Source organism: Aedes albopictus, chromosome 3 (assembly GCF_035046485.1).
Source record: "Aedes albopictus strain Foshan chromosome 3, AalbF5, whole genome shotgun sequence".
Lineage (NCBI taxonomy): Eukaryota > Metazoa > Arthropoda > Insecta > Diptera > Culicidae > Aedes > Aedes albopictus.
In genome coordinates this window covers 165,273,965-165,291,206 of record NC_085138.1, presented here as the reverse complement: position 1 = coordinate 165,291,206, position 17,242 = coordinate 165,273,965, and the positions used below count along the sequence as shown (strand labels likewise).

At 39.1% G+C, this 17,242-nt stretch overlaps 2 protein-coding genes across 6 annotated transcripts in view; both read right to left on the bottom strand.

The window, feature by feature from the left end:
• Positions 1-16,776, bottom strand: part of LOC109402800 (fatty acid hydroxylase domain-containing protein 2) — a 36,935-nt gene extending 20,159 nt beyond the window's left edge. The window contains exons 1-4 of one of the 2 annotated variants that reach the window (XM_029880569.2): positions 16,558-16,738; positions 8,859-9,034; positions 8,347-8,801; positions 8,039-8,285 (exon numbers count right to left, since the gene is read on the bottom strand). In XM_029880569.2, the coding sequence (XP_029736429.1) occupies positions 8,141-8,285; positions 8,347-8,801; positions 8,859-9,034; positions 16,558-16,630 (849 nt within the window). In that variant the 5' untranslated portion in view covers positions 16,631-16,738 and the 3' untranslated portion in view covers positions 8,039-8,140. Of the gene's footprint in view, positions 1-8,038; positions 8,286-8,346; positions 8,802-8,858; positions 9,035-16,557 lie in introns of those variants that run through there. The other variant, XM_029880570.2, reaches the window with a different exon arrangement.
• Positions 1-17,242, bottom strand: part of LOC109402771 (SH2B adapter protein 2) — a 561,576-nt gene that overhangs the window by 371,723 nt on the left and 172,611 nt on the right. The window lies entirely within an intron of this gene.

Here is a 17,242-nt window from a genome sequence, read left to right as displayed (position 1 = left end):
AAAATATTAAGATCATGCATTGAGTTTCAGAAGAAATTCAGTCAGGAATAGCTGGAGCAGATCCTAATCCTAGATGAATCTTAGGCAGAAATCCCTAGAGAAACATTCTCCAGAGAGAATTTCTAGGGTAATTCCAAAAGACCCCTAAAGGAATCATTGATGAATTATTGGAAGAAATATATGAAATAGTATTAACAAAAAAATCTGAGGTGAAACCATGGACCTTTCGGTATTGTGGAAAAATAAATGGAAAATATCGTACTTCCCTAGAAAAAATCCTCTCAGCTTTCACAGTGTTGAAGTGCTCATAAAACATTAAGCCAAAGAGCAGGATTTGTACAAGTAGTTATGTTATACCAAGAAGAAGAAAAAAAAAACATCCTTAAGAATTTCGGAAGGAATCCATGGAAAAATCACTGAGAAAATTCCTACATAGATTCTAAGAGATATCCCTGGAGGAGCCTCTGCAGAATAAACAATCATGCATATTATGGAGATGTAAAAAGTGTGACAATTTGTATTTATATTTGCGTGACAAAATTAACCGTTATGTGACCGACAATTTTCTTGCTTTTTTCTACACCGTGCTTTTCAAATGGGCGCTGGGTACCCGGGTACCTCGTCGGCCACATAAGGGTTAATGGACGTCTTCCTGTCAGAAGCGTCAGTTACGCATACTACTTTGCTTATTAAGCTAAAAACTGCTTGAAATTAATGATAAAGCTTAAATATGAAAATAACAATATTTTATCACTTTCCCTGTTCTACCACCTCAAAATTTACAAGGGGGGTGATAAAATCGGGACATCACTGTATTGCTGGAAATATCTGGTATTCAAAGGAAAGGAAAATCTCCTTTTCATTTTTATTTCTGTGTAACTACCTATTTCTAATTCTACACTAGAAAAATCTCTGGTGAAAATACTTTCAGTTACTTTTCGCTGATAACCTGGAAATGTTAATGGTTAAGGTTAAGGATTTAGTGTTAACCATAATTTAGTCAAAGCACATTCGACCAGATCACATTTGGATAAATAGCGTTTGTCACGTGCACGACGCTTTAAGGTGAAACATCAGATAATACAAATATGGCTGCCACAATGGCCGACTTGAGCATTTACTCATGTTTTCATGAGCACTAATCAAATGCGTCTGATTTGAATTATCTGCCTTTTTTCGCAAGTGAGAAAAGCCAGGATTAACAAATGCAACGTGGTTGGATGCTTTGTTCGTCTGATTTGTGCTTTTAGAGTTTGTATGCATAATAAGATTTCTTGCTGTTTTTTTTTTAACTGATTTCAGATAAGTGTTTCCAAGGCTATTATAGTGTTTGGGCATCTGCTACATTCGGGTCGTTTGTTACTTTCGGGAAATTGTCATTCGGGCGTTTGGAGTTTGAGCAAATCATTTTTGGGCTTCGTGGCCGAGCGGTTAGCGGCGTCAGTCGTTTAGGTGTCTCGTAAGCCTCGGAGTGTGGGTTCGATTCCCGCTCCAGTCGGGGAAAACTTTTCGTCAAACGGAAAATTCTCCACTGGGCCACTGGGTGTTATATGTGTTGTCCGTTGTCGAATGTTTGTAATGTTCAGTCTGTAGAGGCCGCAAGGTCGAAGACGGTGTAATTGTCTTTTAAAAAAAAATAACCAATTGGTGAATCACCAAAAGGATATTGTCCTTCTGAACAACTTTGCTGAAGACAACACATTTCTATCTGCTTTCGATCCCGAGATAGAGAAGTCTAATACTTTACTTGAAAACTAGCGCCACCTAGCGGTGAAATCACCAGAATATTCTTGTCATTCTGAATAACTTTGCCGAAGTTGACACTTTTCTACTGGCTTTCGATACGGAGGCAGAGAAGCCTAACTTTACATCAAAACTAGTACTGTCTAGTGGCAAAATTACCAACTAATTAAAGACTCATCAGAATATTCTTGTTCTTCTGATTAACTTTGGCGCAGACGACATTTTTCTATCGGCTTTTGTTAACTAGATACAGAAGCTGAAACTTTACTTGATAACTAACACCACCTAGCGGCAAAATCATCAACTAATTGGTGAATCACCTGAATATTATTGTACTTTTGAACAGCTTAGCCCAAGATGGCACATTTTTATCTGCTTTCGATCCCGAGATTTTACTTGATAACTAGCAACACCCCCAGTTAATGGGCATAAGACCGTAGATCGATCAGTGTTGCCATCTGAGGTCAGAATTGCAAATAGTGAACGGCCACACATGATAGCCTCTGGTCAGTACTCGAACTTTGCGGAACACATGGAGAAGGAAAACTAGCATCTAGTATGTGTATTTCAATGACGATTGAGCCCCAAATAAATGAACTAGATAAAAAAAATGTATTTTAATTGAAATTGGTAAGTAGTCTGATTGTTTTACGTCCAATTTGGTGTATGCCCTCCATTGGATATTCTTTTGGTTTTTTTCGACAATTTCTTCGGATTTGTGTGCCTAACAATAATTTAATTGGAAATTTCTCCGACATATTTTTGAGAATTCCTTTAGTAACGTCTTTGGAAATTTAAGTGGCGAAGACTTTGAAAATTTTCTCATTGGAAATTTTCTTACAAGTTTCTTCAAATAATAATCTTTTAGCACATCCTTCAAAAATTTCTTCGGTAATTCATTTGACAACTTCTTGAACAATTCCTGTAAACATTGCATTTTTTGCGATTTCATTAGTAAATCCTTCGGTAATTGTTCCGAAACTTGTTTGTCAATTAGAGACGAACCAGCCAAGGGCTGAAAGTCTCTCTAATAAAGACAAATCAATCAATCAATTGTTTGTCAATTATTTTGAGAATTTCTCAAGCATTTATTTTTTTTAATTGCTTCAGCGGTTTTTTTTTTAGTAATTTTCTTTGCCATTGTTTTGGCCATTTATTTTTTGGAATTTTCTAGCAATCCCATCGAAAATTCCTTCGGTAATGCCTTCAATAATTCATTCTGAAACGCTTTTGGGAATTACTTCGCAAATTTGTCAAGAAATTGGTTTGGCAGTTTGTTCGGAATAAAAATATTGTCAAAGAAAATGTCGTCGCAAATTCCACGTTTTTGTGGGTTTATTTGCTAGTTCTTCTCACAAAAAAATCCCAAACAAAAGTCAGAACAAATTCCAATTAATCTGCCGAAGGAATTCCCTTTTATTTTTCAAAGGAATTTTAAAGAAATCGGCCTATTACCCTTTAAATTTCCGAAGATATTGACTTACGAGTAGTTCCGAAGGAATTATCAACAAAGTTTGTGAATATCTTCTCAAAAAATACTTTTATCAAAATTGGTCCAGCACATTTTAACCTTCCTTTTGCATCACGTTGGCAGCAGCTCGCTGACGTAGTGTACGGTTTTGGTCAAAAATGACCTTAATGTCAAAGGAGGGTTAAATACATTACTGTAGAAATTCACAATCTAGGACCAGCTAGGAGATGAACCAGCTAGTGGGAAAAAATAGGTATAAAACGCGAATAAATTCAAAATCTCTGCTCGGAGTGGATGGATTTGAATGAATTTTTGACACAAACTGCAAAAATCTCTACAGTTTCAGATAAAGAGGATGGTATTCACCGCACGATGCTGGAAATCAGTCTTCAAGGTGCAGCCCCGCGCGGATGTGTAGCCGTGCTCACACTCTCCAATGAACATTAGCTTCGCGTTCATGCATGCACACGTCGGGATGAACATGCACTCGAGCTCAAGCTCAATGCTCATGTTTTGCACCGCGCTCGCAGCGGCGCTCACAGCCGCGCTGAAAACATCGGTGTTTGCAGCTTCGCACTCGTTTCGGTTTTGCACTGCGGTCAAGCTGGGTGAGCTGAGAAATGTTCTAACGGTTCAATGCCACATTTGCAGTTGCTCTCGTCACAGTTGTTGATGGCGTGATTCACCGGTGATGATAAATTCTTTTTTTCTGGTCCACTTCGATTAAGTATGGGTTGTTTTTATATATTTTTGCAATTTCTGATCGTAATAGGCTGTTTTACCTAACGCAAGTCTGACAGGAAAAGGCCTAATTTCCCGCACCAAATAAACAGTGCTGTAATGGTTCATTACAGCACTGATTTGCGTTGCGTAATGAACCATTACAGCACTGTTTTCAGTTTTGATCAATTTCTTGATGCTTTCTGGACGCAGTTTTGAAAAATAGTGACAACTACACAGTATTAGATTTTCTTAAATAAGGCTATGAACATCAGTGTGCAGTTTGATGGAAAAGTTTTGTTAAAAACTAACCTCAAGCGGTAATTTATGAAATTGCAAAAAACGTTGTACGCAACTCGGTACAGAACTCGATTTTTGCAGCACTCGTCGTAATTATGCAACTCGGCAAGCCTCGTTGGATAAATGTACGACTCGTGCTGTAAAAATCTTCATTCTGCACCTTGTTGCGTAAACTACTATTAATAAACACATTGCTGGTCGCCATGACGTATTTTAGGCCTCCGAAGGGCGGCTGGGTTAAAATATTGTAATTTCTTCAGGTGGGCCAAAAAACAGATTCCGAATTAAATTTTTATATTAAGCAACATTTGTAGTGCTGAAGGTCGCTGTCGATAGTACGTACTAGAGTTGTTTTAGGAAAATTAGAATTTGTCGCATCAACTCGGGAACATTTCGTTTTTTTTTTGAATTTTTATTTACGTGTATTTTAACTTAGGCTAATTCTACACTTACGGAACATTTCGGTCCTTCTTAGCGTTCCAAAATAACCGTGGGGAAGGGGCGTTCATAAAGCACGTAAACTTCTAGATAAGAGGGCGCACACCGGTGTCACGCAGGCAACGGGAACCCACCTAGCTTTGCCACCACGCACCGCCTGCCGAAGAACGACAAACACAAGCTGGCTAGTAGGCTCGCACACACAGCACACTAGGCTTGAGCCTGAGTTTTGCGCTTGAGCTCGAGCCTGAGCTCGAGCGCGCCGTGTTCATTTGTTCCTTGCCTGCTCGATGCTCTCGACAAACACGAACATGAGAGAGAATGCGCGCTCGGGATGAACGCGCACTTGCAAAATTGAGCTCAGGCTCAACGCGGCTCGTGTTTTTGGGAAGACTGCTGGAAATCAGTGAATTCAGCTCGTTTTACCCCACTCTCTCTATCATAAATATTTTTGAGAAAATTCTCATCTATTCCCGACTGGCGCGCGAAATAAATGACCTATTTAACTCGTATTTGTGTAAAAACTTTCATAGTATCGGCAATTTAACATAGGGTTGGCTCTGCTCTTATCGATTGCGTTCCACTCCGGGCGGAGATACATGTAAAATTTCAAAGAAATGGGGGATATCGTGGTTATTTCAAGATATTTCAATTTTTTAAGTCGTGCCAAATCAGCTCCATTCGATACTACGGAAGTTTTTACACAATCACGACTTAAAAAACATTTATTTTGCACTTCAGAAATTTTCAAAAAAGGTGAAAAAGAGAGAGAGTGGGGTAAAACGAGCTAAATACATCGACTTTCAGCATCGTGCGGCGAATGACACGTTCCTTATCTGAAACTATAGAGAATTTTACAGTTTATGTCAAAAATTCATTCAAATCCATTCACTCCGAGAAGAGATATTGAATTTATCCGCGTTTTATACCTATTTTTTCCCATTGTGCATAGGCTGAAAATCTCGATAGTAAAGATATATAAAAAAACATTCGGTGCTGGTTCAATTTTGTTAAGTATTCACTGAATGGGGAGGTTTTTAGTTCGTTTGGACTGACTCAGGTCTACACGAGTTTCCGATTGTGGATATCAACACAGAAAAAAATAATCATGTAAAATTCAGCGTAAAAGGGAATGCTAGGGTTAGTGCATATTTACAAGAGATATCATGTAAAATTGCGTTACATTCGTGTAAATTTCCGCTAATAGTCGCCTAACCGGTTGGTGTCCATGATGGTTTACGCGATAGTTGGTGGAAATTTACACGATGGTAATGTAATTTTACATTATATCTCATGTAAAAGTGCTGTTCGGATTGGAGAGAATCTATGTAGCAGTGGAGTTACTCAACAGTAGCTCAAAGCTGAAATGTATTTAGATTTTAGTATCGAATGCAATAAGAAAAAAAAAATCAATTTTCTTACATGGTCTTCTACCGTCCATACAAACTTCTCATTTGCCTTCAATGGCGAGCCCCAATTAAGCCCCGACCGCTTTAATTATAGGTATTAATCGTATTAATCTAATTATCATTGATAGTTTTTCTAATTCAACCGTGATTTACCTTCAGAAGAATCGGACAACGGTTATCCGTTCGACCGGTTCTGGGCAGCAAATAGTGGAAATATCCTAACCTTTTATAGTCCTAGGAAATGAAATTCATTATAATTGTTGATAATCAAACCCTAGCATCATACCCTAGTGTCTATCGGTAACTTCACGCACTCGGCACCCGAACTATTATAAACGAACTAATAATCAAATATTAAATCACTATAAATTCATCATCCGATAGTGGACGAAATAATTTTCCATGTGACATCGAGCACGTTCGTAATTTCTTTCCCCGTCGATCTGTCTCGATGACAATCCTGCCACAGACGATTGACGGCTCGTCACTCACGCCGTTTATCATCCAAGATTTGAGCTCCATGCCATAACAAGTGCACTAACTCTAGCATTCCCTTTATGTGCATGATTCCTCGCTGAATTTTAATTACATATTTTTTTCTGTGAATTCAAAAAATATTTACATAGTTTAGCTTTATTAGAAACATTTTTTTAAAGGAGGTATCTTTAACTTGTTCTTTATTTTCGAATTCTCGAAATTTCCTGAAAGAACTTTTTTAAAAGTTCCATAGAGAAATCTATCCGTTATAAATGTCTCCGACAATTGCATCATAGTTTCGCCAGCTTTAATTATTTTTTTTTCCAAAAGGTTTTACATAAACTTTTTGTGCCGGGAATTTCTGTATGAATTCATCCGGAATTGCTTTTGCTCCAATTACTCAAACAGTTTAGAAGCAATTTTTAGAAAAAAAAAACTTTACAAAAACTATTCACAAGAATACCTCTGAACGATTTTCTGGGAGATTTTACTAGTATATTGACAATCCACAATGCTCAGGAACATTTTCAAAGATTTCCCCAATAATGTAACTATTGTGTCCAAGTGTGCCTCTGCATCTTTAGAATCATGTCACGAAGTGGTTTCTGTAGAGTTAAGTAGGGTGAGATTAAGGCTTCGACCTATTGCATCAGTTATATGATAACACGTACTAAACACGTACACAAATGAATGAACAAAAATTCCTTAGCATTAGTTTTGGCATTAGCGTTAAGCAAGTCGCAGATGTTCGTAGATGATAAAGTCCTGGATCATTGTGTAATAGCTACCTACCTGAAATTCCTGCTCCGGTGGCTGATTCAGCTATGAATGATGGTAGATGCACTGATATAGGTATGGCAAAGGTCAATTTGTGAAAAAGCTAACAGCAAATTAGTAACATTTTGATGGTAAATTAGACTTGTAGAGGTTTTCAGAAGCGTCATATAGTCAATTACTTTTTATTTTGGTTTTATGATAATTTTAAGAATATCTTCAAGTCTATTTGACTAAAATTGTTTATTTCTATTTTTTTATTCATTTTATTTATTTATTTATTTCAATTTTTGTTTTATTTTTTTTTATCTGTATTAACGAGATTTTTAGCCCTAGGCTAGTTCATCTCGGGACCCACGATTTACTTTCCTTCCGAAGGAAGAACCCACATTTTGTGAGATAGTCGGAAGTGGGGTTCGATCCCAGGTCCTCGGCGTGACAGCCTAACCATCACACCAGGTCCGCTTCTAAAAAAAAATGTTTGGTTGATAGTCAGAACAGAACAGTTTTCAGTTTTCTGTTCCGAAAAATGTTACTTTGGTTGATAGTCAGAACAGAAAACTGTTAGGTTTTGAAGTTCCTGGCAAGAACTGATATTGGCATCGATCGATTGAAAAATTTCATCTCGCAGTAACCAAACACATGGATATTTTTTAATATTTGATTGTCTTTGCTGTGATACATTTTAAAACAAAAACAAATGAAGTTTCAATTTAACTCAACATTAAATACAGTTTATCAGGTTTGTAAATAAATTCAACATTCTTCACAGCTCAATTTTCCCAGCAGTAACAGTAACATTAACAGCTTAGTCCTTATCGGGAACCAGCTCCCGTGCCGATTTCGTTCCGAACAATCGTTGATCGCGTTGCCCATACTTGGTCTTGCGGAAGTTCGCATCGGTTCCATGCAGCCAATCCAGCAGGCCATTGGTACCGAAGCATTGGTTGAACCTGTAGGAAGTTTTTTAGTTCACCTTTTGAATTCTTCACTTTCCTCCGAAAGAAAACTTACTTCAAATGATGATAATCATGATACTCCGAGCTCATCAGGAACGGCAGATGATAGCCGGAGTGCGCCGTCAGCGTATCCTGGATGACGTAGTTGAACCAGAGAGCCGAAGTCACCACGTGGCACTTCATCAGCGATACGCCCAACATCGGAGGGATCATGTTGCTGAAGATGTGCTCGATGGGGTGCGCATAGATGGCAGCCCACGATACCGGGGCCGTAAATTCGTGATGCTGCTTGTGGATGATCTTGTACAGGTACTTGTGATGCAGCAGCCGGTGACTGTAGTAGAAACCGATCTCCCACATGAATATGCAAACGATGATGTCCCGCACGACGGTGGTTAGTGGTGGTAGAATTCGTACATCGGGGAGGTCCTTGTCGATTGACAAATGGAAACCGATGTACGTGAGGGGAGCTCCAATAACGAATTGGTTGAACAGGACCGTTTTGATGATCTGAGCGGATGAGATTAGTTGAAGGTTGAAGTACAGCTACGAAAGCGTTTAACTTACCTTCTTCAAATCGCTCCACTTGATCGGTTCATTGACTCCGGGTTGCGTTTTATATTTTCGAAGGAACTTGGGTTTCCCCGTTATGTCCATGATCATGAACAGGGCTCCCATTAGCCAGTAATGTGAGTAGGCATAGAACATCTGAACCCAGATGTACAAGGTGGCTGGGTCATCACCTGTCGGTTTGTGAAGAATGAATGGTGGTTGGATATTAGTCACTACATTCAATAACATTAAGCAGAAAATCTGTATGATATTGCGCGCATAAGCCAATAATTAGGATGTATTTAACCCTTATGTGTCCGGAAGGGTAGCAGGGTACCTTTTTCCATTTCAAATCTCTATAAATGGTTATTGAGACTAGGAAGTTGAAACTCTTCTAGATCTAAGAACACGTGAAATATATCTATCTATTAATGGAGTTGACCGAGTTTTATAGTGGAGAAGGGCAGGTGAAGGGGCTTCTGATTTTTTTTATTACGTGGAATGCCGACAAGGTACCCAGGTGTAGCTAAAAGAATAGTTTAGGAGTATCAAAGGTCAACTAATCCTCTAATGCGCTTGGATAAATGCGACGGTCGATTGAATGAAAAACATCTTTTTCCGAAAATAGTAATAGTACATAATAGGAATTTCAACACAAACTTTGGTGGGTTTGTGCAGTATTAATTATGAAGCAAATGAGCTCAAAATTTTGTAGTAGGCATAGAATTTGGTTGCGCAATTTTTGTTTAAAATTCAATTAACGGGTGCAAGGGTAGACTCAAAAAAAATTACAAGAATTCCTCCATGAGTTCTTACGGGAATTCATTCAGAAGTTGCTCAAGAAATCCCTAAAGGAATTTATCCCGAAGTTACTGCACGAGTTTTTTTTTTTCGAAAATTCCCCTGACATTCCTCCGGGATTATCTTTAAGAGCTTCTTCATGATTTTTGAAAAAGCTTTTTCGAAAATTTATTCAGGATTTCTTCGGGAAATTTAGATAAAACTGCTCCCAATGAAGTTGGGAGATCGGCAGTTTCACGTAACGAGTTCTAGCAGAGCCGGACACCAACCTCTTTCCATCCACAGACAACCAGGAATTGCATAGGCATGCATGCCCAAAATCACATAGGGGCACAATCTGCATCACCCTCCATAAAACGAGAGCATAATTCATGAATTTTCTCGCACAGAACGCTAATTTGCTAGTTTTATGTGTGTATTTTGTTTCTCTTCTCACAAACGCACTGAATAAAACCTGCCGCATGCAGCATAGTTGCCTATACAACTATGTTCTATGGGAAATCATATTAACATGGAACAACTGTGCTCCACTTGGGTTGCTGCATCGCGAACGAATTGTCAGTTTTTAGGCTGCGTTCTTCTTTGCCTCTCCGTGGTTGCACACCATCACACCTAGCGTGCCACACGAAGAACGAAATAAGCAAGTAAACAACATTCACAATCAACGGTGAATGCAAGTGTCTCTTGCTCAAATATATTCACGATCAGCCCGAGAGGTGAATATTCATCACTCGTCGAGGCTGGCTGAAGCGAATAATATCAGTTCGACTTCCTTCGCTTGTTGCAAAATGAACGAATCAAATGCACACAGTACCAGCAACAGAGACAGCCCAAGTAATATTTTAAGTTTTATTCGGCTCTATAAGAGGTTTTCATGATAAATTTGCAATAAAACTGATTCATACATCAAAATCTCTTGATAACCTCTTTAAGAGCATCATCCGGCTAAGTAGCCCACTCTCGGAGAGGTTTTATAAACCTCATTAAGAGTAGCAATAAAACTGTTTTAAAACCTAGTTGAAAACTTTTCCATACTCGAAAAGAAGTTATGATTGCTGTTTTTTTCTCAACAAAAATGATGGCAGCTCAGGAAACAGAGAAGCTTCATCAATGGCACGTAAAGTACAGGAAAAGAGATCATTTGCAAGTAGAAAGCGATCGTTTCAAAGTAATAATTTAGTAGTTATTATGCGCATTCAATTTCACCGCGAATATAATAAACATAAAATTAATGCGCTTCGAATATGATGAATATTATCATCTTGGAATGAAATAAATCAATTTATTAATTTAGTAGAACTACCTCGAATTACAAGAAAAGTGAGCAGAGAGAGTTTATTTATGTGAGCATGCTATGGAAATGACGGCAAACTATCAAATTGTTGCTAATTTTAACAAAATTAACTAGGCTTAGTGTACCAGTTATGGCTATAGTACCTCAAATTCGCCATAGTTGATTTTCAACCTTTTAAGATACAAATCAACAAGAAAAAAATCGTAAACAACAGATCACGATCACAAAAGATGATTGCAATCATTCAAACTTCACAATTTGCTCAAATTATGGTAGAAATAAATCATTTTCCTTAACTTTTCGGTCTCCTTGCACCCTATTTCGCCATAGTGTACCAGTTATGGCAACTCCCATAAGGAATGCATGTAAATAGTGCGAAGTGGAACCCAAATTAACAAATGTGTCCATACCTGGTACAGGGTTCCTATCATTGGCACACGCCGTAATAAATACTAAAAGTAGTTTTGGCTCCGTTTTTATATTTTTCCTGTAAAGTATGAAAACAAATCAATCATTTGGCTTATTGTTTACATTCGTCGGTCTTCTTCTTATTTTTGTAGAAACAGTTTTTCTTAGGTGGTGCGATAACTGGTACAGGCACCCTATATTCCATTCACGTATCTGATTCTTCAATATGGCGACGACCATAAAATAAAACGAAAGCAAGTTTACTTTTATGATGACCGCAATAAACCTAGCAGTGTCATAGTTTCTGCTTTTCCACCAACAGATGTCGTTACTAATCAAACAGATCGCCATCTGTTGAGAGTTTGAACAGTTTTATTGTGGTAATAATAAATGCCGGAAGGTTTACATATCGGAGAGTTTTGTTTACTCTTAAAATCTGGCTTTATGGATATCTTCAAGTATACTATAAAACATTTCATCAATGGTTTTCAAAAAAGTAGTCATGAAACTGTGAGTTTTAATTATTGCTGTAATTAAACCCCAATAAAAATCAAACAAAACCGATCAGCAATGGAATTGTTACTTGGGATATCGTCAAATACGACGAAGAGTAATGTTAAGGGAGAAAGAAAGATGATACGAAGAAAGAACCATCAGAATTATCCATGTTACATTACATGCAGTTTTTTACTAGTTCAAGAATGAAATTGAATCTAAATCATTGATAGTTAGCAGTTAAACTTAGAGCTAAAGGATGTTTGAACTTGAACTAGCTTAATCTAAACATAACTATTATCACAGAATTCTATCACAGATCGTAAGTAATTATTTATTATCGATATTCTTAGTTCTAACCTAAACTATTATCACAGGAGCAAAAACGATCACAAAACGAATATGAAACTTCCTAAAAAGTAGCTTAACACCGAAAATTGTAAGTGAATTCAATCATACGTAAACCTTAATCTAAACAATAAAAAATTACAGTTTATAGCTTTCTCGCACCAGTTTGCGAACTGCTCAGAAAATTCGGACAGACCCGCTTGTTCTCGTAACATTTGTATTAAATTCATTTGATAAAAAAAATCGGTAAACAGTTGAGCATTTTTCAAAAGAAAATCTAGATAAATTTTGAAGAAATTAAGTATGCAAAGTGGCTCAAGGTCTACAGACCCAGAAAGTTTCATTGTAATCTGAAAGGGTGCTGCCAACTCCGAATACGATTTGGGCGACATTCCTTCGCAATCATGAAATCGCAATTTCATGATAACATTGAAAATAATGGCCAAATCCATGATGGCTGCCAAAAATGTTTCATCTCCAAATGAAATGTATTTGCGTCTTTCATAGAAATGTGCAGTTGTGTACATGTTATTACAACATGAATTTAGAAGATACTACGCGATAACTTAGGCGCTATTCGATAAACAATCGTCATTTGGTTCATCTTTTCAGACCTTTGGCAGGCGAGGGGTCCAACAATTTGACCCAACCAAACAGTGTTTCATCCTTTTTTATCATTTTCTAGCGATAAGCAAGATAATAAATAATTTGAAATTCCAGACTTTATGTAAATGGCGGCCTGGTTGTAGCAACTAGCAAGAATAACCCAGATATAAACATCCCAAGTAACAATGACAGCTGAATTACAGCTTATTCAGCCAAACGTTTCAAAGTTATGCTTAAGAGCGGCTTATTCAGCTGTTGTACAGTAATAATGTATGGTTACACTCGAACCTATTTTTATGCCATTGGCTGCGGTGCTTAAATTAAAAGGGACATAAAAGAGGAAATTTTCTGCATAAATTAAGGAAAGGCTCTAATGAGGGAATCTAGTCCGTGCGAACCGGTCTTGCACCTGTGCATTTGAGATGTGGTTAACGGGGTTTCCGTGAAATTCCTATCATACCCAAAAACAGGCGATTCCAAGGGGCTTCAGCGGCGTTTCGGGAGGTTGTTTCAGGGAATTTCAGGTGCCTTTTGAGGGCGTTTCGTTTCGCCAACTATTTCATAGTATTTCAGGGGATTTCATGGACGCTTCAAGGGGCTCCAATGGCGATTCAGAGGGATCTCTGAAGTCTTTAAAGGGCGTTACATGGACTTTCAGGGGAATTTCAATGCATTCTAGAGGGTTTCAGGGTTTCATGAACGTTTAAAGAGCGTTCCTAGAGTTTTTAGGAGAGTTTGATAGCATTTCAGGGGCGTTTTATGGGGTTTTCAGAGCATTTCAGAGGTAAGCATTTAAATCTCGTTCCAAGGGGTTTCAGAGGCATTTCAAATTTGAATATGATACCCAAAGGGTGTACAAATATATTACGGGGATTTCAAGGGCAAATCAATGGTATTATGGATGTTTCAGGGGATTTTCAAGGCACTTTAGGTACATTTGAAGGGGTTTCAAGGGTTTTATGAAGGGCTCTCTGAAACTTTCTGAAATGCCTCCGAAGTCCCTCTAAATCCCCATATGACCCCCTGTAAAGCACCTGATATTCTCCGAAACTCCTGAAAACGCCTCCGTAACGCCTGTAAACCCGCACAAACTTCTGTGGAATGTAACGCATCTGAACCCTGTTGAAAATATCATCAGAAACTCTCTGCAATGCCTTCGAAAATTCCCACAGACCCCGGAAATCCGAAATAAATGTTTCCACATTCTGACACTTCTGGTTCTCGAATGTCCTGCATTACTCTTTCGCAATTTTTGGAACCACTAGAACTCGAGGTCAACCGTAACTTCATTCTCCCAGCATCTTGATTTGTGTTACAACCATAATGCGATGATGCTCATATGCTGTAATCGAGGCAAACAACATTCATGCATCGATTAAAGCGTCAATTTATTATGTAAAAGCATTACGACGATAGCGGTGTAAAAGAACTGTACGGCTCACTGCCTTAACCCTAAAAGGGATACCTTCATGGCCTCAGTTTCATCACCTCGCTGAGTGTGTTCCATCAAAGACGAGCTCTGAAAGGCGCCTGGGGTCCAATGGACCCCAGGTATCCCTTTTAGGGTTAAACTCCCTGGGAGCTCCTGAAACGCCTCTGAAGCCTCCAGGTACCCCCTGAAACCCCCTTAATGACCCCAATACCCCCTAGAACTCCCCAGAGACCCCATGAAACCCCTTGAGACGCTGTTAAGAATCCCTTAAACGTCCCTGAGACTACCTGGTATCCGTGGCACCCCCTGAAACATCCCTGAAACTCTCTGAGACCCCCTGCAAGCTGATCCTGAAACGTCCCTGAGGCCTTTTGGAATCACTTGGAACCCCCGGGTCCCCACGTAAAACGCCCCTAAAATCTCCTGATACCTCGCTGAAACCCCTTGAATCCCCTATAAACGCTCCCTGATCACCGTTGTCATAGTTACGTCTTTACATTTTCTTATGCACAATATTGGTTCCGAATAGCTATCCCTCTTTTTATGCAGGGCATAAAAAAGGGACATAATTTAAAAGTGCATAAAATCACCTCCACAAAAAAGAGGTTTTTGTGTGTTTATCTGAAAATTTCATTTCGTCATATCTAAATTGAATCACCTACAGCTCATTTTAGAAGCTGAACTTGAGAATATGGTGTATGAAAAACTTGTGCGGCTAGACCAGTTCTGCAAGAAAGTCACGGAAAAAACGATATTTTTCGAATATTTAAGGTAAATGTCACGGACAACCTTCGAAAAATGCAAATGATATTCACGGTGAATATCATTTGGCATTTTTTAAAGGTAGTCCGTGATATTTACCTTAAATATTTAAAAAAATAACGGTTTTTCCGTGACTTTCTGAACTGAACTGGTCTAGCCGCACAAGTTTTTCATACATCATATTCTCAGGTTCAGCTTCTAAAATGAGCTGTAGGTGACTGAATTTAGATATGACGAAATGAAATTTTCAGCACTGGTGTTTATGATAAGAATGTTGTTTACTTTTTTCACTCGAGTATGTGAAAAGTTCCAGCTATAAATCCAATAATATTTTGCTATTTTCACTGATCAGGTTTCCTTTGCCTCCATCGGTTCCCCCCACGAAGATCATAAACCGGAATCATTCACACCAGTTGTTCGAATTCGGTCAAGATCATCTTCGTCACAATCACTACCACCATCACCCAATCAGACCAGAGCAGAGCACCCGTCAGTCAGACAGTCATTCATTCAGTCGCACGGTCGATCACCAATCGCACTCGATTGACCAATTTTACGACCGTCAGCGCATCCCCGAAGCCACCGCATAGCAGACGCGGTCTTCTGCACTACTGTGTGTAGAACTATGGTTTATGATCGAGTGATCGCACGATGCGATGGGGTGTGCCAACGAACAACGGCGTGAGTCGAGAGGGATTGCTCAAGCAACCCGAACGAACGAACAATCTGACAGAGGCACTGAACTCGTCTGGGCCCGCCGCCGCCGGTAGCAAAACCGGAGTTGCAGCACCACGATCGAAGTTGGCAAAGAGTCATGCAAATTCTGTTTTTTTCGGAGTTTTCTTTTTTACAGTTTCAATGTCATCCGCTTGTTGCGGTTGTTGCTTCTTCTGCAGGGCTGGTGGCGAGGCACTGTTTTGGGACTCGATTGCTACGGGGCTAGTTAAAATAAAATTCTTCTTCTTCTTCGTCTCCCTATCCTTACTTTTCTTGGCGTAACTGTTACTAGAGCATCTTAGCTCGACAAAGGCACAATATTTTCACGCAAGGATACTTGGATAGATTCGATGCTAATTACACAGCTCCAAATTATTGTTGATTCATGGGATTACTATTTCTATTCACTGACTCAATTCATACACTTTTTGTCTTTGACGACTGATTTTACATATTTTAAATCATTTGCTGTTGACTTTTTCAATTGACCAACTGTAAAAAGACTCTATTTCTCAATATGTGTAGCTGACCGCTACCAGCCCTGCTACAGTTATTCGACTCTGACTTTGGCCGAATACGCATGTGCATGATGATCCATATGTGTAAGGTCGATGTTTATGCCATAAAACACTATCTCGGAAAAAGGTTATCTTTTGGATTAACACTCCGAAAACAAAAATAGATGCTAATTTGGACCGATGGACGGACGTCGAATTTACGTTTGATCTCAATCTCACACAGGAAACCGTAAACCCCCCAGGTAGGGCAGGGCACTCTCCGGATGGCAAATGACGGCACACTACACTACTGCTGCTGAGACCGGATGGTGGTGTCCCCCAATTCGCACTTACCGACCACATCCAAGAAGGCGTCCCATTTCTGCTGCAGAAAACTATCACTTTTGGAAACGTTGAGGTACTCCATTTCCGAGCGAGAAAGAAAGAGAGTCAGAGAGCCGTTACAGAACTCCACACCTCAGTACAAACCCGAAGTCTCGAGTCAACTGCTGAGATAGGTTGCGGTGCTGCAGAATTATTTTGATTTAATTGAACCTTTAGTCGAGTAGTCGGTCGCTCGGTCCAGAGATAAGATTGTTTTATATATTTTTTCAGTTTATACTCGTCCTCCTCTTCTCTCTCTTCTTGGCGTAACGTCCTCACTGGGACAAAGCCTGCTTCTCAGCTTAGTGTTCAATGAGCACTTCCACAGTTTTTAACTGAGAGCTTCCTCTGCCAATGACCATTTTGCATGTGTATATCGTGTGGCAGGCACGAAGATACTCTATGCCCAAGGAAGTCAAGGAAATTTCCTTTACGAAAAGATCCTGGACCGACCGGGAATCGAACCCGTCACCCTCAGCATGGTCATGCTGAATACCCGTGCGTTTACCGCCTCGGCTATATGGGCCCTTAAACATCGACTAGCATATCAACTACATACGAGTATATACTCGTATGTAGTTGATATGCTAGTCGATGTTTTGCTGCTGTCACAGTCACAGCCGTGAGTTCATTTAGTTCAGCGTTGATTACCATC